Below are 23,016 nucleotides of genomic sequence, written 5' to 3'. Positions count from 1 at the left end.
TCTTTGCCCCTCCCCACAAACACGTGCCCCCCTCTCTCTCCCTCTCTCTCTAATAAATAAATCTTATATATACATAAAAACTGAGATATAAACATGAATATTCATGTACATTAATGGGTGTAGGATGAGTCCAGAATTCTTGTGATAATAGGTTGAAGTGTAGTCCATTTCAGCCATAAATGCTTATGAGCCTGAGATATTTTTATTCAGGAAGTTCATTTACACTTTGAATGTAAGTCACACTGATAATAAAAAAATGTCTTTTCCCCCTCCCAGGTATTCCTCTAGTTGGTAACCTAAGAACGAGGCTCCTTGCACTTCACGTCCTTGAGGCTGTTCTGCCAGCTTGTGAATCCGGTGTAGAAGATGATCAGATGGCTCAGGTTTCTGTTCTTTAAGCTATTGAAGATATTTTTCATATCTGTAACATAATTCACCCAAAATCTAAATTATAGTCTCTCTAGTTGTAAATGTGTCATTTATACAGTAGTAAAACTTCTGCTTCTGAGATTGCCTTATTATTTCATTTCCAAGCAAGGAGAAAGAAATTAAGCTTATGGGTGTGAGGAGTAGGGGAATAGTGAATACTTGGAGGGTCAGAAGGAAAGGAAAATCTGTGGAATTTTTTGCTAGGTTCGGGCCTCTAGAGAGACAAGTGTGTGAGGTTGCATGGCCTCATGAGAGGTCCATATAGGGAGGAAGCATGAAGGCAATGGAACCTACTAGAAGGTGGGTTAACTGATCCTTCTAAGAAAGGATATCTAACTTAAAACCACCCAAAGTAGCTTGGACATTGGTATAATAAAATTTCACATTTGACTTAATATTACAGTCACAGTTACATGTATGATTACTTAAAATTACCTTTTACAAATTTCATCATTCTTTTCCCTTCAATAAATAGGTTGTTGAACGCCTCTTTTCCCTTCTGTCGGACTGTATGTGGGAGACACCCATTGCTCAGGCAAAACATGCTATTCAGATAAAGGAAAAAGAACAAGAAATAAAGTCACAGGTAAGTGATTCTTCCAAAAAGGTATTTTAGACAGCACAAGTGACTATCCTGTCTCCTGTCTCTGGACTCCTTCTCCTCTGAGGGACTTTGTTCTGTCAGTTATTCCATATTCTCTCTGCACTCTCTCCATCTCCACTGGTTCCTTCTTCTCAACTTATAAACATATCTCATTCCCATCCTCCCCAAAATCACTTTTTTACCGAAGAAGCCTCCCATGTCTTCTCACTTGTCGTTCATTGCTAAGCTTCTCAGAAGAGTGATTTTATACATATTTATAAGCCACTCCTTAGTTCTCATTATCTCTTCAACTCAATTTTTGACCTTCCATCAAAGCATCGAAATTAAATGACAAAAGTAAGTGCTAATTGCTAAATATAGGATGCACTTTTTTGTCCACATCTTGCTCAACCTCGGGAAACTCTAGCCTTCTGTTGTTTTCGAAATACTGCCTTCTCCTACATCTCCATTCCTCTGCCAAACCTTGGTTCCCTCTAGAGGCATTTCTTTGGTGCCACGTTCTCCTTTCCTCCATCCCAAACTCTGTTGTCCCTCAGAGGTATAGTCGTAACCTTTTCCAGCAGTCTAGAATATACCTGGAACCATTTTCACCTATATGCAGTGACTTCCAAAATTAAATGCCAGCCCAGGTGTCTCCCCATCAAACTTTTATACTTTTCTCCCTGTCCCATTTTTTAATTGGTGGCACCACCATTCACATAGCTTTCCAAACCTGTATTTTCTTGGGAATTCTGACTTTCCTAATGACACCCCATCCATGTAGTCACTAGGCCTCATTGATTTTACTTCCTGAATAGTTCTTAAATCCATTTATGTGCTACCTTAATCTTTCTCTTGGTTTTCATGAGTCCACACTTTTTCTGGTTTTCCTTCTATCACAGTACAGTGGCTTCTTCTCATTCTCTTTTATTGGTTCTTCCTCTTCTGTTTAAGTGTTGGGGTATCCCAAGGCTTGGTCCTAAGACCCCTTCTTTTTTCAACCATCATCCCCATTCCCTTTCCTGCACCCAGACCCATATGCCATTGCTTCCCAAAGTTTTAATTCCATTTCTAACATTTTCCCTGAATTCTGGACTTACATTTTCACCTTCTACTTGCCTTACCACATGTCTAGTAGGCATCTCCAATTTAATAGCATTTTTAGTTCTATCAGATACTGTTCCTTCCCCAGCTTTCCTATCTTTCTAGTTAGTGACTTGACTAAAAAGTCTAGGAGTCATCTTTGATTCTTCTCTTTCTGTCACCACTCCCCTTCCCCATTTTCTCCATCCATAACATCTCCAAGTCCTGTTGTTTCCTCTTTAAAATAGGCCTTGAATTTGCCCACCTCCTCAGTTCCTCTACCATCGCCCTGTCCCAAGCCTACAGTATCATCTCTGGTGTGGACTGTGCGGTAGCCCCGTAAATGGTCTGTTTTCGTTGTTAATTCCCTGCAGTCCATTCTCTGCGTGGGATTCCGAGTGATCTTTTAAATTGTACATCATACCGTGTCGGTCCCATGCTTAAAACCCTCCAATGGTTTCTCATCATTTTTGGGATAAAATCTAGAGCTACTTGTTCTCTCCCCTTTGCTCACTATGCTTAGAACAGCTTGCCTTCTTCCTGTTTCTTGAACACACTGTGTTTGTTCCTTCTTTCATGCTTTGCACTGGCTATTTCTACCTAGAAGACTTCCTCAGATAGGATTTTCAGACATCAACTTCTTACTGTTCAGGTCTCAACTTAATTATCACTTCTTCAGAGCGCCCTTTCCTGATCCTCAACCTAGTTAGTTGTCATATACTCTGTTACATCATTTGCTTTAATTTCGACATAGCACATACCTGATATTTTTTTATGTATCTTCTGTTTCTGCCTTCTAAAATATGAGTTCTAAATAGTTCTAAATATATATGTATATATTAGAAATTATTAGAAATATATTCTAATATATATTAGAAATATATATATTTAGAACTATTTATATGTATATAAAAGTTTGTATATTTTATATATTTTACTAATATGTATATAAGTTTTATTATTTATATGTATAGTTCTATGAGAGCAGAGACCTTATCTATCTAATATACTGCTGAATATGTAGGACCTGGTATAATGCCTGGCACATAGTAGATGCTTAATAAATACTCATTGAATGAGTTAATAAATTAAAGTCCTCACTGTTTTTTACCTGAACTCTGGCAGTAATCTTCTAGTTGATCTCTCTGCCTTCATCCTGTATATCATGGTAAAACAATGTTTATAAAACACTGATCTGATTAGAGATCCTCTATATAAATTTGTATAAGCATTCCCTATTGTCTGTAAAGTTCAAACTTTAAATGGCATTCAGGGCCTTCCATGATTTTGTTTCTTCTCTTTCTAGCCTCCGTTTCTGCCAGTCTCATCCTCCAGACATTCCACACTGCTTGCCATTTCTATAAATCACTGAACTCTGTTGTACCTCCATCCTTTGGCACAATGCTCTACATAATTGCCCTAAATGCCTTTCTCTTCTTTGACCAATGGCTGAATGCCTTCTTATTATTTAGGTCTCAGCTCAGAAGTCATCCTCTTTTGAATACTTTTCTTATCCTTCCCAAGCATGTTTAGACCCTTACACCTTTATTTTTCTGCTATACTGGTCACGTAACTTCTGTTATTCTCTCACAATACTGGTGTTATTTATTTCTCTGGCCCTTAATTGGACTTTAAGCTTTATACAAAGACCATGCTATATTATCATTGTGTTCCCGTTGCTTGCACGTACCTGGTACATAGTAGATATTTAATAAATATTTGTGGACTCCAACTAACAAGTCTTAGAATATATATTAACTGATATTGGGATTATCCTAAAGTACTGACCCAGCTTCCTTTTTGGTAGAAGCAGGGAGATTTAGAGGAAGAAGATGAGAATCTTCCTATACAAGAAATATCATTTGACCCAGAGAAAGCTCAGTGTTGCCTGGTAGAGAATGGACAGATTTTAACTCATGGCAGTGGAGGAAAAGGATATGGATTGGCATCAACTGGAGTAACTTCTGGATGCTATCAGTGGAAGGTATGTAGAATTCTAAGTAGTTTTTAGCATTTTGTCTTTACGTGCTTTTCTCCCCAGGTTCTTATAAAAAAATGTTATCAAAGACTTTTTAAAAAACCATATGTAGGGGCACTTGGTTGTCTCAGTCGGTAGAGCATGTGACTCTTGATCTCAGGGTTGTCAGTTCAAGCCCCATGTTGGGTGGGAGCCTACTTAAAAAAAATCATATGTAAATGTTTTATCATTATGTAAGATGTTAACATAAACTGAATGAAGTTATACAAGAACTCTGTTATTTTTGTAACTCTTCTATAAATTCTTCTCAAATTACCTCAAAAATTTTTTAAATGAACAGTTAAAAAATTATAATCCCTCTTATGAGGAGTCACAGAGATCATACCCAGCCATGAAAATATAGTAATCTGTGTGATCTTTCTGCCTAGGAAAGCCCATGAGAGACTCAGTGCCCAAGATTTTTTTGGGTGCTGGTCACATACCCTCTGCCTGATAAGACACTAAAATTTTAGATTCCTAGAGCAAAAGCTGGTGTTTATGCTAAAGGATATTGTCGTACAAAACAGTCTAGGCACAATGAGCCACCCTTATCAGTTAGGGTAATTTTTTATCGGTGAAGGAAACTGTTTACCAGTCTAGTTCCAAAGTTCAGCCAGGGGCCAACATTGCAAGCAGGCCTTTCTAAGCATGGCAGTCTCTGCTATATTAGTTCCTTTTTGGCATAGTCTTCCCCCTTGGCTCTTGGCCACCGTCTCTGTACAGTAAAATTATTATCAGTAGAACTCTTGGCAGCAGGGTGAGACCAACTTGTACTATTGACTTCACTTATGCTTCCTAGGGGGTCTTAGACTTAGCTAGTTAAAACAAATCCCTTTAGCCGTAAAGGTCTGTTATAAAAATCCATGTGGATTTGTCCTTAAGTTTTTGTATTAACTGGCTTAGGCATCAGCTCAGCACAGCACAGCACAGCTCTGGCCAGTCCAGGGCTCATGTAGTGTCATGATAGGGTACACACACAAGAACTACAATTCTAGATGGCATATGTGCTGTCCCGGGAAACAGAGTTTATGATTGTTGGAATACCCCTAATCAGGTTGTACAGTATTAAGTAGAACCAGTTAACAGGGCCCCAGTGTGACCTTCCACCAGGCGTACCTCCCACTCTCTGCTCCCAGCGCAGTTTGAATAATTTAGAGTCAGTGGGGACTCAAGGACTGCCTAAAGGCAGTCAGTTAAATGGTTTTACTTGTCTATGATATCAGTTTATTTGCCTCAAGAGCATCATGACATCTAGAGGCGTGCTGTGGAATGTGCAGGGGCTAGGGCCACTTCCTGTTTTTATAGTCTATCAGTTTTGATGGGAGGCTCAGCAATCAGGTTGCATTTGAAGTACTCACAGTAGCCTTCAAGACTACATGGATTTTTTTTTTTCCCCCTAAGAGAAACAGTTCTGAAAAACAAAGATCATTAGTACCCTCCCCACTCCTCCACACTTCCCAAGTGTCTGGGTTTTTTGGCTTTTTTCCTCCCTTAGCCTAAAATCATAGGTCCCATTTAGTAATTATAACTTCAGATTTTTTCAGTCATTTTTTAATCTTCACTTAGACCTTTTGTCCAGAAAGGTTGGGTGGAAGGACAAAAGAATTTTCACACAAAAACATTTTCATACAACTTAACCAGAGTAGTTAGTCAGGAAATTGGTCAGGATAAAATCCCAGTTTGTTTGTTTTTTTTTTCAAAAGGTTTAAAATCTCTTAACTCTTTTATCCTAATCATTTATCCAGTGAACAGCCTAGAAAAGATCAATCTCTTTCTGGAAGAACAACTTTTTTTTTTTTTTTTTAGTTAATGATTTTTTATTATATTTAATGTTAGTCACCATACAGTACATCCCCGGTTTCCAATGTAAAGCTCGATGATTCATTAGTTGCGTATAACACTGGAAGAACTTCTTTTAATAAAAGTCCTTACTAAGATGAGTATATCAGAAGAAAGATGAGACATGTAGAGTCCAGCTATCAGTCTGCTGTTGCAAACTGCAAGTAATCTAAAAAGCTAATAAGCCAACAGCAGTGGGATGTCCCCAAAAGAGGTCGAAGGCCCATTCGATTAAGAGTGGATGGCAAGGTCGTACTCCCTGTGGTATGCCTTCCTCTAAATACAGCTTTCAGCAGGAATCGCAGGCTAGAGGATTGTAATCAGTTTCTGTGACAGAAATGTGGAGCCAGTTAGCTCAAAATTTGGTGGTTCCATCGAAGACAAGCCCTTTCCTAGGGGCATCTGCAAGTGACCCAGACAGTCCAACCAGAATCTGTGATGTTTTCAGAGTTTGTGGCCCCACAGAGGAGTCCTAAATCTGCAACAGTCCCAGAATTTGAGTTTTGTTCTTGGGCCAGTTCCTGCTTTTAAATTGAGCGCAGCTCATGTGGGGTTGAAATGGCCCACGGAGGACAGTATCGCATTTTAGCTTAGAGTAGGGTTCAGACAATTAGAATCTGTAAATTCAGGATTCTAAAAAGCTAGCAACTTTTTTGGCAGCAATGAAGCCTAGAGGCTGTCAGACCAAACTGTGTTTCTCCAGGTGACAAGCAAGGTTTTTCTAGGCTCCTTTTGCCTTGTCAGTCTTCGAGTCCAAATTTAGCCAGTCAAAAATATGCACTTTAGGCTAGAAAATCATTAGCCTCTAAAAGTCAGACATCGGATTTTACTGATGATCTCAATGGCAAGTAAAGACTGCTTTTTAAAACTCTGAAGGTATGTCTGTGTATCTCTGTCTGGAGATTATCACTCTTTATATGTTGCCTCCGTTTTTTTTCAGAGGCTCCAATAAGCAAAAATCATAGCAAAAAATCATCAGTTATGGAAACTTATTTTGTTTCTGATACTCAAAAGAGTTTAAATTTACCCACTGGTGGCAAAAAACAAGGAAGTTGAGTCTCCCTAATATTTTTTCCTTTGCAGCTTTCCCTGATCAGGACGATCCCTTAGCATTTGTGAAGTTGTAAGCCTTTAGCATTTTACATCAATTTTTATCATACATCTAGATGCAATAGCCACAAAACAAAGCTGGTTTTTTTTTTAATTTAAAAATTTAAAACTTTTCCCCTTCAGGTTTCAAGTTTACTCAAAGTCCTAGCAGTAAATTTAGGGTAATTGTTTGGGTCAGGGGCACTGCTACAGCAGTGGAAGCATCTAGGCTAAAGAAAATAACTGGAGAGGTGTTTCTATTTTATTTTCTTTCCCTTTTTTCTTTTTTTTTCTTTATTTAAGGATTTGTTCCAGCTCTGGAAACTGATTTAACTTCTGTTCCTCTTACTTGGAGCAAAGCACAGCACACAGTTGTAATATTTTTGGTCTACGCAGAACTCACCTTCAGGGAGATTTGAACTCTTCGCCTCCCCTACCCCCCCAGAGGAAAGACAACTGCAAATTAATTTTTATTCTTTGCCCATCCAAAGCCCATTGGTAGGGATGTTTGGGGCCCTTTGTTTTCCCACCCACAAGAGAGAACATCACAAATTTTACGCTGACTGCAAGGCCAAAAGCAGTCATGGGAGCCAGTGAGCTAACTCTTCTATGGTCGGCTCTATTATTTTTGAGTTCCATAGGTAACTTTTATCTCTCCCAACAGATAGCAGTTCACCTGCTGTTTCATAGCACGTGTAACTCCTTAGCCACCAGATGCCATAGTTTTTTTTCCCACTTCTATCTCACTCTTTTTTCTCCAAATAACACTGTACCTATATTTTAATGAGTCAGTTCTAATGAATCTTCTTGTTGCCACTACTGTGTTGAAGGTTCCCAAGGTCACCCCTATATTCAAAGATTTGGTAGAACTCAATAGGACTCAGCATATAGTTGTACTTATGACTAAGATTTATTGTAACCGTCCTTGAGTCCTTGAGTAAGGACTCAAAGCTGGATAAAAGGGGAAAAGACCAAGGTGGAATCTGGAGGAATCCATGTGCATGCTACTCTATGTTCTCTCCCTCCCACGCGGGGTCACATGGAATATGCTCTTGTCCCAGCAACCAAGTACAGCAACATGTATGTTAGTGTGTTAGGGAAGCCCACTAGAGACTTAGTACCCAAGATTTTTACCAGGGTCTCGTCATGAAGGTATTCTCTGCCTCGAATATACCAAAATTCCAGACTCCCAGGAGGAAAGCAGGTTTCAGCATAAACCGTATTGTTCAAACACTGTATGCCTGGTGAGCTACCCTTATCGCTTAGGGAAGGTTTTGTATCACTGTAGGAAACTGTTTACCAGTTGAATTCCCAGAAACTAGCCAAGGGCCAATGTTACAAGCAGGCTTTTTAAATATAGCAGTCTTGGGGCGCCTGAGTGGCTCAGTTGGTTAAGCATCTGACGGTTGATTTCAGCTCAGGTCATGATCTCAGGGTTGTGAGATCAAGCCCTATGCTGGGTTCTGTGCTGGGCATGGAGTCTGCTTAAGATTCTTCCTCTAACTTTCTCTTCCTTCCCCTTTGCTCCTCCCCACCCCTCTCTCCCTGTCCAAAAAAAAAAAAAAAAAGGCAGCTTCAGGCCTGCTATATTAACTCTTCTCTGCATAGAAATATACAGGGACGCCTGGGTAGTGCAGTCGTTAGGCGGCTGCCTTTGGCTCAGGGCGTGATCCCGGTGTCCCGGGATCGAGTCCCACATCGGGCTCCTCCGCTGGGAGCCTGCTTCTTCCTCTCCCACTCCCCCTGCTTGTGTTCCCTCTCTCGCTGGCTGTCTATCTCTGTCAAATAAATAAATAAATAATCTTAAAAAAAAAAAGAAATATACATAAAAGAGAAGGGAAGAATGAAGGGGGGGGTAAACAGAAGGGGGAATGAACCGTGAGAGACTGTAGACTCTGGGAAACAAACTGAGGGCTTCAGAGGGGAGGGGGGTGGGGGATTGGGATAGGCCGGTGATGGGTATTAAGGAGGGCACATATTGCATGGTGCACTGGGTGTTATATGCAAATAATGAATTGTGGAACATTGCATCAAAAACTGGGGGTGTACTGTATGGTGACTAATAAAATAAAAATTATTAAAAAAAAAAAAGAGTAGTTAGAAAATTTGTAAAGAACTGAAGCTTTCCATTAATGATTTTCTGGACTGGACATACTTCTTCAGCTTCATAATTGAAATATAAGCTAAAATTATTTAAAGCATTCAAGGTTACTCTAAATAAGTACTCATCAGTACTCAAATGTTACTCTCAATGTTTTACAGGTAGAGATTACATTTGTTTTAAAATTGTTATAAAATGGGGGGCGCCTGGGTAGCGCAGTTGTTCAGCGTCTGCCTTTGGCTCAGGGCATGATCCTAGCGTTCTGGGATCGAGCCCCACATCAGGCTCCTCCGCTGGGAGCCTGCTTCTTCCTCTCCCACTCCCCCTGTTTGTGTTCTCTCTCTCACTGGCTGTCTTTCTCTCTGTCAAATAAATAAAATCTTAAAAAAAATAAAAGTAAAAAATAAAATAAAATTGTTATAAAATGATGAAATTGTTTCGTTTGTATGTTATTTTCACTTAGGCTGGAAATAAGCTTACCATATTCCCATAAATGCACCAATGTTGTTTATGAGCATATTCCCCAGTATTGATTTATGCAATTAATAGTATCTAAGGTTTTTTGGATATTAGTGAACATTACCACTTTCATTTTAGTTTTACATTGTGAAGGAAAACAGAGGTAATGAAGGCACATGTGTCGGAGTTTCTCGCTGGCCAGTACATGACTTTAACCACCGTACTACCTCGGATATGTGGCTCTACCGGGCCTACAGTGGCAACCTCTATCACAATGGAGAACAGACTCTGACGTTGTCCAGCTTTACTCAAGGAGATTTCATTACCTGTGTGCTAGACATGGAAGCCAGGACCATTTCCTTTGGGAAAAACGGAGAGGTACTGAAACTCATTCACAAGCATTGCATGTTTTCTTGTTTTTATTTATACTCAACTCAGTTATTTAGTTTATAGATTATCCGCTCTTCTCTGCTTTTACTCTAATACCTTTCGGTTCTTTTAGTATTTACCAGGACCAAACAAACAACAGAAAGATTATAAAATCCCAGTCAGACTTACGAAGCAGATGAATAAATTGGGATCATTTGTTATATGTGGGATTTTCATGGTTAGCAATGTTATTTGAGATTTGTTCTTGGAAATTGTGTTCTGGCTCGTAAAAGCTTTGAATCTTAATGTGATTGGATATTATACATTAAAAAAAAAATTCTTATTTCTTTTTATCGCCCCTGCCACACTATAGGAGCCCAAATTAGCTTTTGAAGATGTGGATGCAGCAGAGTTGTACCCGTGTGTAATGTTCTATAGTAGCAACCCAGGGGAAAAGGTAACGAAACGTCAGACCTTTATACTTAAGTGTAAAGAATATCTGTCTTTTTTTAAATTAATATTTGTTAGGATCTGATAGAGTTTATAAGTAGAATAAGCTATTTCTACCATTAAAGTACTGGCTTAGGTACTTTACTCTCCTAGAAAGTTAGATTACTTTCAGAAAGTGCCTTTACTCTTCATTAAGACACTATTTGATACTTTGGCAATTTGAATGTAATAATTCCTTTCAGTTATAGGAATTATAGGAAACAGTTTAGGAATAATCTGGTTCATTGGTAGTTGTGCGTATAGGAGATCGAGAAATAATCTTAAATGTAATTAGATACTATTAGCTGAATAATGGAAGTTCTAGTTGTGATGGGGAACCTGAGGTACATTCAGCTGAGGGGGTCCTTATACCTTATAGATGGTGTAAATTTGAACCCTAAACCTTCAGGAAGACAGTATTAAAGAGATACCTTCTCACTAAAAACTTTTTTTCCTCCTCATCTAACACCCAGGCAGAGACAAATTTCTTTGTGGTCTCCCTGTGCTGATGGGTGGATTTGTTTTCTATCACATCCTTTCATTTGAGGATGTAGTGTCAACGAGCTCTGGTCTCCAGAATTTCTACTTATTTTGTAGTACAAAGTTTTCACGCTGTCATATTTCTACGGTTGAAGTGCTAGACTTGATCATTCCTAACCATAAAAGTTACCTTTTATTATATGTTTTTAAATATGTTTTAAAAATCGGCAAGGTGGTATAATTTTAAGCTAGCAATTCATAAGAGAGGGGAAACTGCCTCTTGAGCAAGTAGTCAACAAAACTGGAGATGAAGTAAGAGACAAGCCAGTCAGTACCTGCAGTACTGGGGAAATACCACCCTTTCCCCGGTGATATTCTCTCAGCCCAAACTAGGCTCTGCTGTGTTCTATGCAAAATGATGGCCTCTTGCTCCCCAACATCTGTGAACCTTGAAGAAATTAATTCAACCTTGGTCTGCGTATCAACCAATTTATTCTGCCCAGAAGCCTTTTCTGATAAGTTTCACAGTCTGTGATAAAAACGATATTAATGGTAATTAACGTATTTTTGAACAATCTACTGTGTATCTGGCACTGTACTAATAAGTACTTTATATGCATAGTCTCATTTAACCTTTAAAATAACCATAAGAGGCAGATATTAATTATTAATGCAGTTTTTTTCAGATGAAAAAGCTGAGGTTTAGTGAGATTAAATAATTTTCCCAAGATTATGCAGAGTTAAGATTTGAACCCATGTCTTGCTCTTCTTTTTTTTTTTTTTTTTTAACATTTTATTTTATTTATTTTGACAGAGATAGAGACAGCCAGCGAGAGAGGGAACACAAGCAGGGGGAGTGGGAGAGGAAGAAGCAGGCTTCCAGCAGAGGAGCCTGATGTGGGGCTCGATCCCAGAACGCTGGGATCACGCCCTGAGCCAAAGGCAGACGCTTAACCGCTGTGCCACCCAGGCGCCCCTGAACCCATGTCTTGCTCTTCTTTTAACCTTAGGGTCTTATTTGAAATGTGTGTAGATTGAAAATACCCCAGTTATCTAGACTTGTAATTTTATCTTTGTGCCTATTGAACAGTTGTAAGATGGCCTCAGGACTTGTCTTAAGGATGAGAGTGAACAGATTCTCAAGACTTTTTTTTTTTTTTTTTTTTTGGAGTAAATGGAATCAGTCACATACAGCTTGTCTAAACCCATCTTTTGGGTGGCCACAACAGCTCTGATATTCACAGGCTATAGGAGGAAGTTTAAATGACAGGGCAGCTTGTTTTTCAGAGGACCATATTGCTACTAACTTAATAAATTTGTAATATTTGCTCACTCCTTATCAGCAGCCAGTGGTATAATATACATATATTAGGAGACCAGACACTAGTTCAACATGGGATTACATGTGCTAGAATTTATAGTGACCAGTAGTTTAGGAGAACTATTAATATCACACATTTGCCGGCTTTTTTCCTTCTAGGTGAAAATTTGTGATATGCAAATGCGTGGCACACCACGAGACTTACTTCCAGGAGACCCTATTTGTAGTCCAGTAGCAGCAGTGCTGGCGGAGGCCACTATTCAGCTTATCCGTATCCTTCACCGAACAGACCGTTGGACTTACTGCATTAACAAAAAAATGATGGAAAGGCTGCATAAAATTAAGATTTGTATTAAAGAGTCAGGTCAGAAGCTAAAGAAAAGCCGCTCGGTTCAAAGCCGAGAGGAAAATGAAATGAGAGAGGAGAAGGAGAGCAAAGAGGAAGAGAAAGGTAAACATAATAGACATGGCCTTGCTGACCTCTCAGAGCCGCAGCTGAGGACCCTTTGCATAGAGGTGTGGCCTGTGCTGGCAGTGATAGGAGGAGTTGATGCTGGTCTTAGAGTTGGAGGTCGGTGTGTTCACAAGCAAACTGGGCGCCATGCCACGCTGCTGGGAGTGGTCAAAGAGGGCAGCACGTCTGCCAAGGTCCAATGGGATGAAGCAGAAATTACCATCAGGTATGATCTGTTGAGTTACACTTTTAGCAAACGAGTATTTAATGGTGAAATGGGCCATTGCCTATGGACAGTGAGTAACTATTTTAGTTGAGCTGCCAGTTTAAAAAAAAATTTTTTTTCATACAGCTGGGTATGAGTACTATGATTTCATAAAGGAATATATCTCAAACCCATGTTCCCTGGAATACTAGTGGTTTATAAAATATATGGGTTTTGTTTTGTTTTGTGAAGAAATGGTAAGCTCACTTATTTAGGTTTAACTGGGATCTGTCTTTCTGTTTTTCATTTGGCTGCTTGCTTTTTGATCATTTCCATTACACACTGGGATAGAAAAAAGCCAGCCAGCAGATTTGTCAATTACATTTTGTGTAGGTGGGCTTTGAATGTAGGCAGGAACATTTGAGTGACTAAAATTAAGTTTTGGATTAACTGTGATATTAGGTACTCTTGCTTTTTTTTTTTTTAAAGCACATATTTTTATGCCCTCAGTGTGCAGTATTTTGGGTAGATATGGAAATTGCATTTATATGACACAAACTATATACTTAAAAGCATTTAGATATGTTTGCAATCACATAGGATTTGTGTGAAATGGAAACTTCATGTTTCAAAGGAAATGCATCAAGTATCTTCATTGATAAGGGGACTCACTTATCTAATGATTCTTCATAGTTGCCTCATTTGAAAATGTGATTTATTAATCATAATATGTAACTATTATACTTCCTAAAGTGATTCCTCTCTAGTGTTAATATGACATGGGACAGTATCTAAGACAGTAGTTCTTAAGTATTCTTTGAAGGCAGTACTGTTTTAGAATCTAACAGTAGCTACAAATTAGAAGCATTAATTGAAGACTACAAGGTAATCTTTTAAATGACAACAAAGTCTTGGAACCTCTAGAATAGGTTATAGTCATTACCCACATAATAAGTGAACTTTGTTATACAACTTTTCAAATAGCTTACGTCAGGGATAGCAAACTACATCTGGCCCACCTCTTGTTTTTGTAAATAATGTCACACAGCCACACCCATTCATTTAGGTATTCAGTGGCTGTTTTCACACTATGATGGCAGGGTTGAAAGGTTGCCGTGGAGACTTAGTGAATATTCTGACTTGAAAATACATGCACATCTCATTGCTTTTGCACTTGTCATCACATCTCCCTATTTTCTCATAAAAGACTCATTTTTCTCTCTGTAATGTTTTCTCTAGTTTGTGTAAATTATTCTTTGTACTGTGTACATGATGCATCTTAATTTTTTTTACATTATTTTCTGTACCTTCCTCCTGTCTATCCCTCACTTGCTTCTTCCTGTGTCATTCTGATCTTTATTAAAGCTTCCCAACTTTTTGGTCGCCTAGTGATACTCCATTGTATAATCTGGAACCCTGTGAACCACTGCCTTTTGATGTGGCGCGATTCCGAGGCCTGACGGCTTCTGTGTTGCTGGACCTCACGTATCTGACTGGTATTCACGAAGACATGGGCAAACAGAGCACCAAGCGACATGAAAAGAAACACCGACATGAATCTGAGGAGAAAGGGGACGTGGAGCAGAAAACCGAGAGTGAATCTGCCGTAGATATGCGAGCAGGCTTAATGTCTGATGATGTCAAAAGTCAGGGAACCACAGCCTCCAAATCAGACAGCGAAATAGCTTCCTTTTCTTTAGATTCAGCACTGCCCAGTGTGGAATCCCAACATCAGGTCGCAGAAGGAAAAAGAAAAAATCACGAACACATATCCAGAAACCATGACATAGCCCAGTCGGAAATCCGAGCAGTCCAGCTGTCCTATCTCTACCTTGGTGCTATGAAATCACTTAGTGCTCTTCTTGGCTGTAGTAAATATGCTGAGCTGTTGCTGATACCAAAAGTGCTGGCTGAAAATGGCCATAACTCAGACTGTGCAAGCTCTCCAGTTGTTCATGAAGATGTGGAGATGCGTGCGGCCTTGCAGTTCTTGATGCGACACATGGTGAAGCGAGCAGTCATGCGGTCACCCATAAAGAGAGCGTTGGGATTAGCTGATCTGGAGCGGGCTCAAGCCATGATCTATAAATTAGTGGTCCATGGGCTCTTGGAAGACCAGTTTGGGGGCAAAATTAAGCAAGGTATGTTATCTGCTTTTTTTTTCCTTTTGTGTTGTTGAAATTATTTACAGTGTCAGATATGATATATTCCATAAGTGATTTATAAAAAATTTTTTTGGCCAAAGCAGTTTTCACATTGTTTTTCCTTTGTAAGGCAAACAGTTCTTTTTTGTTTCTTTTATATTAATAATTATCTGTCTACTTATAATTTTCTATCTTAAACCTACACAAGCATAGAACTTACTAATTATATTGCATTTTGTAAAACTTAACTCATGCCACAAAAAGTACTCAAATATTTATTGATCTGGTTCAAAATATTATTCTGATAACTTCTCAGAGACATTTTAAAGTACTACTTTTATAGATTCTGTATTGTTGGGAAAAAAACCTTATTTTATCTTCAGCTTTCGGGATAATATGAATTCTGAGATAAAAATGAGATATATTCAGTAAATGTTTATTGCGTGTCTGTTATGTGCCAGGTACTCATCTTGGTTCTGGGGAGCCGGCACTGAACAAAACAAAGTCCCTTGCCCTCATGGAACTTCAGTTCTTTTTTTCTTTCTTCCCTTGCTCTTCCTCCTTCCTTCCCTTTTCCCTTACTCCCTTTCTTCCTTTCATAGCTTAGACAGTAAATAGGCAGAGAGAAGTGCATATTGTATACGAATTGGAGTATTAAGATCATGATCATGAAGGCATGTGGCAATTTGGCAACCCTAATAGAATGAGCTATCTTTGTGGCAAGTGCTTTTTTTTTTTTTTTTTTTTTTTTTTTTTTTTTTTTTTTTTGAGATTTTATTTTAGAGAGAGAACAAGTGGCAGGGGGCGGGGGCAAAAGGCAGAGGGAGAGGGGAAGCAGACTCCCTGCTGAGCATGGAGCGAGAGGCAGGGCTTGCTCTCATGACCCCAAGATCATGACCCTGAACCAAAATCAAGAGTTGGATGCTTAACTGACTGAGCCACCCAGGCGCCCCACTGCTATCTTGATATTATGTTTATTTGTAAGCTCCCTTATCAGATAAGAAAAAAATTTATAAATACTTTGTAAGCTCTTAGACATTTTAATTAATTTTTTAAAAACTCTTGGGAGTAGTTTATTTTGTGAGGCATTGCCCTGTTTAGAGCATGGGGTTTCTGTCTAATTTTGTATTGTATTTGTATGTATGTATTTACATGTCTTCATCTGTATGTTTGAAGACTAAAGATAGGCATCAAAATCAAAGTGCTGAGGAAACACAGTTTTAGTGATTAGATATCAGCAGAGAAGCTCTAGCCAAATCTTACAAGCAAAAGTGAGACTTTTTTGTTTTTAAGAGAACCTTCTCTAAAAAATGAGTAATCGCAAAAGCTTGTTACCTTATTATCTGTAGAGTTTATAATAATGGGTACAGTAGTGAATACAAGGATGTAGATATGCAAGAAATTAAAAAAATATTTCATAGAAATTGGTACTTACGAAATATATTTGGAAACTTTTCAAATTAAATGTAAAAAGTTTTCCATTCACATGTTACTTGTGAAGAAACAAATCCTTAATACTTTATTATTATTTACCTTGATTTACAGAGATTGATCAACAAGCTGAAGAAAGTGATCAAGCCCAACAGGCACAGACACCAGTTACCACTAGCCCATCCGCCTCGAGCACAACGTCCTTTATGAGCAGCTCGCTGGAGGACACCACAACTGCGACCACTCCAGTCACTGACACAGAAACAGTACCTGCATCTGAATCCCCAGGAGTGATGCCACTAAGTCTTCTCAGGTAGGGAGGTTGACCTTTAACCTGTGCCATATTGATGTCTGTGATTCTGATCACACAGTCGTTCTCTTATAAAGAATGTGCCCAACTAAAAGCGTTCTAGAGCTGGAAGGAACCTAAGAGATCATAGAGTCAAACCCATTTTGCTGAAGTTGGGAATGTCCCTCAGAAGTTTAATAACTTGCTCAAAGTCTCACAGTCATTTTAGTGGTGGTCCCAGACCTATCACCCTGACAGTGCTACTGACAATCAGATACTCTAGCAGTCTATCTCCTTATAATAATCTTCTTTCCTTCTTTCTTTCTTTCTTTCTTTTTTCTTTTCTTTTTTTTTGGGGGGGGGGTGGGGGCTAGGCTTTTGAATATTTTTTTCCTCAAAAAGTAAATGCTCGTATTGAATATTAGAGCCTCAAGATAGAGCTCACTTCCATGGAAATAATTTTCTCAGGTTATTTTCCTTTTAAGCATAATTTCTTAATTATACTTTTATTCTTATTGTAAGATCAAACAGGTCTACTCAAATGAAAGAGCATGTCTTATGATACTTCTTCAGCCAACCCTATTTTAGTAGGTTTGTAAATTCCAAGTAATGTTTAAGTTTCTTTTTGCTTCAGTTTGCCAGGTATATACACAAAATGAAAAATTGTGAGAGAAAATTGTTAGGAAGGGACTATTTTGTGAGCTCCCTTAACTAGGGCTTAAGTGAAATAAAGGGCAGTAGAATGGTTAGTATCCCTTTTTCTTCTTTCTTTCCCCACTTCCCTAAATTGACAGGTTATTATTATTCCCAGTGTGTGGACTAACATCTTAGAGCATAGAAGGGGGGGCGATTATCATAATGCTTCTTAAGTCTTGGTGTCCACAAGAGCCACCTGGGAGGCTTTTTAAAGCTCTGGCTATATCTCCCTGTGGTCTCATTCAGTAGGTCTGGTGGGGCACACAGTTTGCATTTGAATTAAGGGTCCCCAATGATTCTGGTGCAGTGGTCTTGAGCTCACACACTGAGAGTTACTGCTCTGGCCTTGGGCAGGAGCACTCACCCTGGCGGCTACCATTGCCCAGTCCTCACACATCTTAGCTCTCTCACTTGAGTGACAGTTCCAGGAGGTACTTCTGTTCAAGAAAGAAGAGAGAAATAATAGGATATTCTAATACGGTTTTTAATCCTCGTTGCCTTCCAAGCTGTGCTGTGCACGCATGAGATTCACTGGTAAAATAACATTCCCTTACTCTCACAGGCATTCACAGACCTCATGACTCCTCCTTTGTTCTCAGCCTTTGCCTACTGTTGGCTGGGACTACATTAGAGCTGCAGTCGTGTTTGCCTAGCTAAACATCATTTAACACTAGAAAAATCCGGAAACAGCTGCCCCCTCTGTGAATATCATTGTATCAGTTATTCCACTGGGTAGACAGTGCTTTTTTGATTCTTAAAAAGTTACTAGTTTTGTTGGACAAATCTAAAGAGTAAACAGTCAGTGAGGATCTTCCTGAACCTTATTCTTTAGCCAACATCTGCCTTCTCAGCCTGAGAGGGGCTGCCTCTCCTGCCATTCCCCTCTAGACAACTGGCATACCATTCATATGCTGTTTTTCAGTTGTGCTGGGTGACTGACTGGGCAGTTACCTTTTCTCTCCATAACTTACCTATAGACTATTACTTTATTCATGTGAATAATTTCATGGCTAGCTAGTAAATTTATGTTTGAAGTAACTGTAAGTTAGCTGTCTTTAATAGTCTTTATTCTCTAACTACTGTATGCCTATCAAAATACTGCTGTCATCTTGGTATTATAGTAGAAGGAAAGCTCTGTGAAGGCAGGGATTTTTTAAAAATCTATTTTGTTAATTGCTGTATTCCCCCCACCTGCTATGTTGCTGGCATTTTGCTGAAGAAATAATATGGTATTACTACTTTTATAGTAAAAAATATCCTATTAGATGATTATTCAAATTATTGGGAGTCTTTCTCACCTCCCCATTAAACTATAGCTAACTTATATGGTTTTCCAGGTTGAATGTTCTTCTAGAAGAGGACTGTGATGTATATATTATTTTCTAATTGGATTTTTATGCTAACCATTGTTATTTTCTTAAAGGCAAATGTTCTCTAGTTACCCAACTACCACTGTACTTCCCACACGTCGTGCACAGACTCCTCCAATATCATCGTTACCAACCTCTCCTTCTGATGAAGTAGGAAGGAGGCAAAGCTTAACTTCTCCCGATTCCCAGTCAGCAAGGCCGGCTAACCGCACAGGTGTGTGTGCTGTCATGCACTATGACACCCAAACCTCTTGGCATTCCTGATATGTGGGACTTGATAACTTGGGCATTGTGTTTTGTCTCATTGAAGGTAAAACAGTGATTTTAATTAAGGGGGGGAGTCTGTCCTGTCAAACTGAACTGTCTTTTCTATTTTGAAGCTGTAGATTGAATTATGGCTACTTGGGAGAGAAATAGTGTACTCTACATCAGTCTTATCAGACCCTTCTTATTTTCTAATATAGGCATTTTTAGTGCTATGAATTTCCCTTAAGCATTGCTTTTGCTGCAACCCACACATTTTGAGATGCTGTGTTTTCATATTCATTCACTTTAAAGTACTTGCTGATTTACCATGGGTATCTTCTTTGACAATTTGGATCCTTTGGAAGTATGTTATTTTGTTTCCAAATATTTAGGAATTATCCAGATATCTCTCTCTTACTGATTTCTAATTTAATTTCATTGTTATCAGAGAACATATCTTGTATAATTTGAATTCTGTTAAATTTGTTGAGACTTATTTTATGGCCCAGAATATGGTCTGTTTTGATAAATACTCCATGTGCACTTGGAAAAAATGTGTATCATTCTATTATTGAGTGGAGTGTTCTGTAAATTGTTGGTTAGGTCAAGGTGGTTGATTGTTATTTTCAAGTCTTCTTTATCTTTACTGATTTTTGGTTTACTTATTCTATCAATTATTGATAGAGTAATGTTGAAATCTCTGACTGTAATTGTGGATTTGTTTATTTCCTCTTTCATTTATTAGTTTTTGTTTCATGTATATTAAGATTCTCTTTAGGTCCATAAATATTTAGGATTCTTATGTCTTTTTAATGAATTGACCTCTTTATCATTATGAAATGACTGCCTTTACCCCTGGTAACATTCTTTGCCCTTAAATCTGCATTATCTGGTATAAATATAGCCACTTCTTATTTTCTTAAGTTACTGTAAGGATCATATGTCTTCTCCCATCATTTTACCTTTAACTTTTTTTGTGTCTTTATATTTAAAATGGGTTTTATAAAGGCAGCCTGTTGTTGGGTCTTGCTTTTGGGGGGGGGGGGTCTTGCTTTTTTAATCCAACAAGATACTCTCTGCCTTTAAATTGGTGTGTTTAGACCATTTACATTTAATGTGTTAATTGTATGGTTGTGTTTAAATTTATCATCTTTCTGTTCATGTCATCTGTTCTTTGTTCTTTTTTTCCTCTCTTTCTACCTTCTTTGGATTAAATTAATATTTTTTATTATTTCATTTTATCGCCTTTGTTGGCTTATTAGCTATGCTTTGTATTGTATTTTTATAGAGAACTTTCAGGTGTAGATATCTTTAATTATCATAGGCTATCTTCAAGTAATGTTATACCACTTCATGTATATTAAAAAAATTCTAAAAATGGTATGCTTTTATTTTGCCTTTCTCAGTCTTTGAACTTTTATTATACATTTAACTGATATATATGTTATAAAGCCCTATAATACATTGTTATTTTTTTTAAGATCTATTTATTTATGTGGGGGGGAGGGGAAGTAGGAGAGGGAGAGAGAGAATCTCAAGCAGATTTCCCGCTGAGCACGGAGTCTGATATCGGGCTTGATCTCATGACCCTGAGATCATGACCTGAGCTGAAATCTAGAGTAGGACACTTAACCAACTTAGCCACTCAGGCACTCCTACGTTGTTATTATTTTTGCTGTAAACAAAAGAGATTTGAAAACTAAAGTGTGTATTTTATATTTACCCACATAATTACCAGGTCTGAGATACTTTATTCCTTTCTGTGGATCCATATTTCCATGTGGTATTACTTCCTTCTGCTTTCCCTTTAGCATTTCTTGTAATGATCTGCTAGTGATGGAATTCTTTTGGCTCTTAAATATCTGAAAGAGTTTATTTTACCTTCATTTCTGAAAAATATTTTCACTGGGTATAGAATTCTAGATTGACAGTTTTTTTCTTCCAGTACTTAAGGTCCTGTACCATCTTCTGTCTTGTATTGTTTCCAGTGGTAAATTTTCTATAATACTAATCTTGGTATAATATGCCTGTTTCTCTGGGTGCTTTTAAGATTTTTGTGTTTTATCACTAGGCTTACAGTTTGATTATGACCTGCCCTGATGTAGCTTTCTTCAATCTTCTTGTGCTTGGGGTTGTTGAGCTTCTTGGATCTGTGAATTTATAGTTGTCACTAAATTTGGAAATTTTTAATCCATTATATTTTCAGACTTTTTTTCTGTCACATTCCTCCATTTAAGTATCTATGGTTATGTGTATCCAACACCACTTTAAGTTGTCCCACAGATCACTAATGCTTTGATTTTTTTTTACTGTCTTTTTTCTGTGTGTTTCCATTGTTGGTAGTTTTCGTTGTTGTGTCTTCTGGTCATTAATCTTTTCTTTTGCAGTGTCTGATTTGCTCATAATCTCATCCAGTGTATTTTCCATTCAGATATTGTCATTTTCATAACTAGAAGTTGAATATAGGTTTTTTTTTTAATCTTTATGTTTTTAACATGCTTAATCCTTTCTCTGCCTTCTCTGCCTGGAATAACAGTTTTCATTGTTAGAATAGTTATGTTCTGTGAAGTTTGTGAACACTGACTTAGTGAAAACTGAACTGTTGCTCCTAAGGGAAATACAAGCTGGGTTTCTGTGAACTTCTGGTCACATTTTGTTAGCTGATCAATATATAACCTTGTTTTGTGTGTTTCTATTTAAAAAGATTCTATTTAATATATATTGTTGATTCATTAGCATTGAACTCATGACCCAAGAACGCTATAACTCGTGCCTGAATGAAATTTATCTGACACATATTTTCTCCATAAGGCATATTACAGCCTTCTTGGACTTAGAAACATTAGACAGCATTTCAGCACTATGCTTGAAATCACCAACAAAAGGAACAAAAATGCAAAACACATGACACTGAATAGACCACGAAGAGGAGACTTGTTTACAGTCTCAGAGCTAAAACAAGAATGTAGAGCATCACCTGTTCTGTCTCAGCTGGGAACAAATGTGTCAGGAGACTGAAATGTTTTTGTCACTGTGTGCATGTAAATGACTGCAAAAGCACTATGAGTATTGATTTTGGAGTTATAAATTAACTTTAATGAGTAGATGAATTTTCAAATATGGAGTCCACAAATAATGAGCATCAGCTTTATACCTGTTTTAATATCCTTCCGTACTTATCATTTATCTAATTTCTAGGTCTGTTTCTATTGACTCATTTTTTCAACTCATTTCGAATTGTATTTTTTTTCCATGTTTGGTGATTTTTTTATTGAATATTAGACATTGTGAATTTCACCTTGATGGGTGCTGGATAGTTTGTACTTATTTAAATATATTTCAGCTTTGTTAAAAGATACAGTTAAATTACTTTGCAAATAATGTGATTCTCTCAAGGCTTCCTTTTAAGCTTTGTTAGGAGGGAGCAGGACAGCCTTCACCTTGGCTGAACTTTTCTCCATCACTGAACCAATACCTTCCTTCATGTTCTGCCCAGTGTCTAGTGTATCACAGGGTTTTTTTTCTTTCTGGCTTGTGATAACACAAATTCTTCCCAACCCGGTGTAAGCCCCAAGGATTGTTCTGCCTGCTCTTTCTTGGTGATTCTTTCCCCAGCTCTGGATAGCTGCTGCATTAGCATCAGCCGAAGACTTGAGGGAAAGAGAAAGACCACATTTTTGGAGTTCACTTTCAGGCAGCTCTCTTCTTTCCATACATCTCTCTTTTTTCTGGTATTCTACCCTTTGAATGCTAGCAACCTTGAATTCTCTACTCCTCTCTCTTCAATTCAGATAACCCCTGAGTTTAGCTTGAATTTGCCCTCCCAGAACTGCATCTTGGAAATTCTCTCCAGAAAATGGGCTGAGGCAGTTGTACACCTTGTCTAATTTGATTTCCTTCTCTCAGGAATCACTGTCCTACA

The 23,016-nt window shown here is 38.1% G+C and overlaps 1 protein-coding gene across 16 annotated transcripts in view; it reads left to right on the top strand.

The window, feature by feature from the left end:
* Positions 1-23,016, top strand: part of HERC1 (HECT and RLD domain containing E3 ubiquitin protein ligase family member 1) — a 179,786-nt gene that overhangs the window by 108,541 nt on the left and 48,229 nt on the right. For 12 of the 16 annotated variants that reach the window (XM_057303693.1, XM_057303702.1, XM_057303698.1 and 9 more), the window contains 9 exons: positions 277-383; positions 905-1,015; positions 3,903-4,079; positions 9,739-9,978; positions 10,343-10,426; positions 12,419-12,939; positions 14,284-15,059; positions 16,608-16,806; positions 18,902-19,062. In XM_057303693.1, the coding sequence (XP_057159676.1) occupies positions 277-383; positions 905-1,015; positions 3,903-4,079; positions 9,739-9,978; positions 10,343-10,426; positions 12,419-12,939; positions 14,284-15,059; positions 16,608-16,806; positions 18,902-19,062 (2,376 nt within the window). The remainder of the gene's footprint in view (positions 1-276; positions 384-904; positions 1,016-3,902; positions 4,080-9,738; positions 9,979-10,342; positions 10,427-12,418; positions 12,940-14,283; positions 15,060-16,607; positions 16,807-18,901; positions 19,063-23,016) is intronic. The other 4 variants (XM_057303694.1, XM_057303695.1, XM_057303700.1 and 1 more) reach the window with 3 other exon arrangements.

The sequence above is a fragment of the Ursus arctos genome, unplaced genomic scaffold (assembly GCF_023065955.2).
Source record: "Ursus arctos isolate Adak ecotype North America unplaced genomic scaffold, UrsArc2.0 scaffold_28, whole genome shotgun sequence".
In the NCBI taxonomy this organism is placed as follows: Eukaryota; Metazoa; Chordata; class Mammalia; order Carnivora; family Ursidae; genus Ursus; species Ursus arctos.
This window is presented reverse-complemented; position numbering and strand designations above follow the sequence as displayed.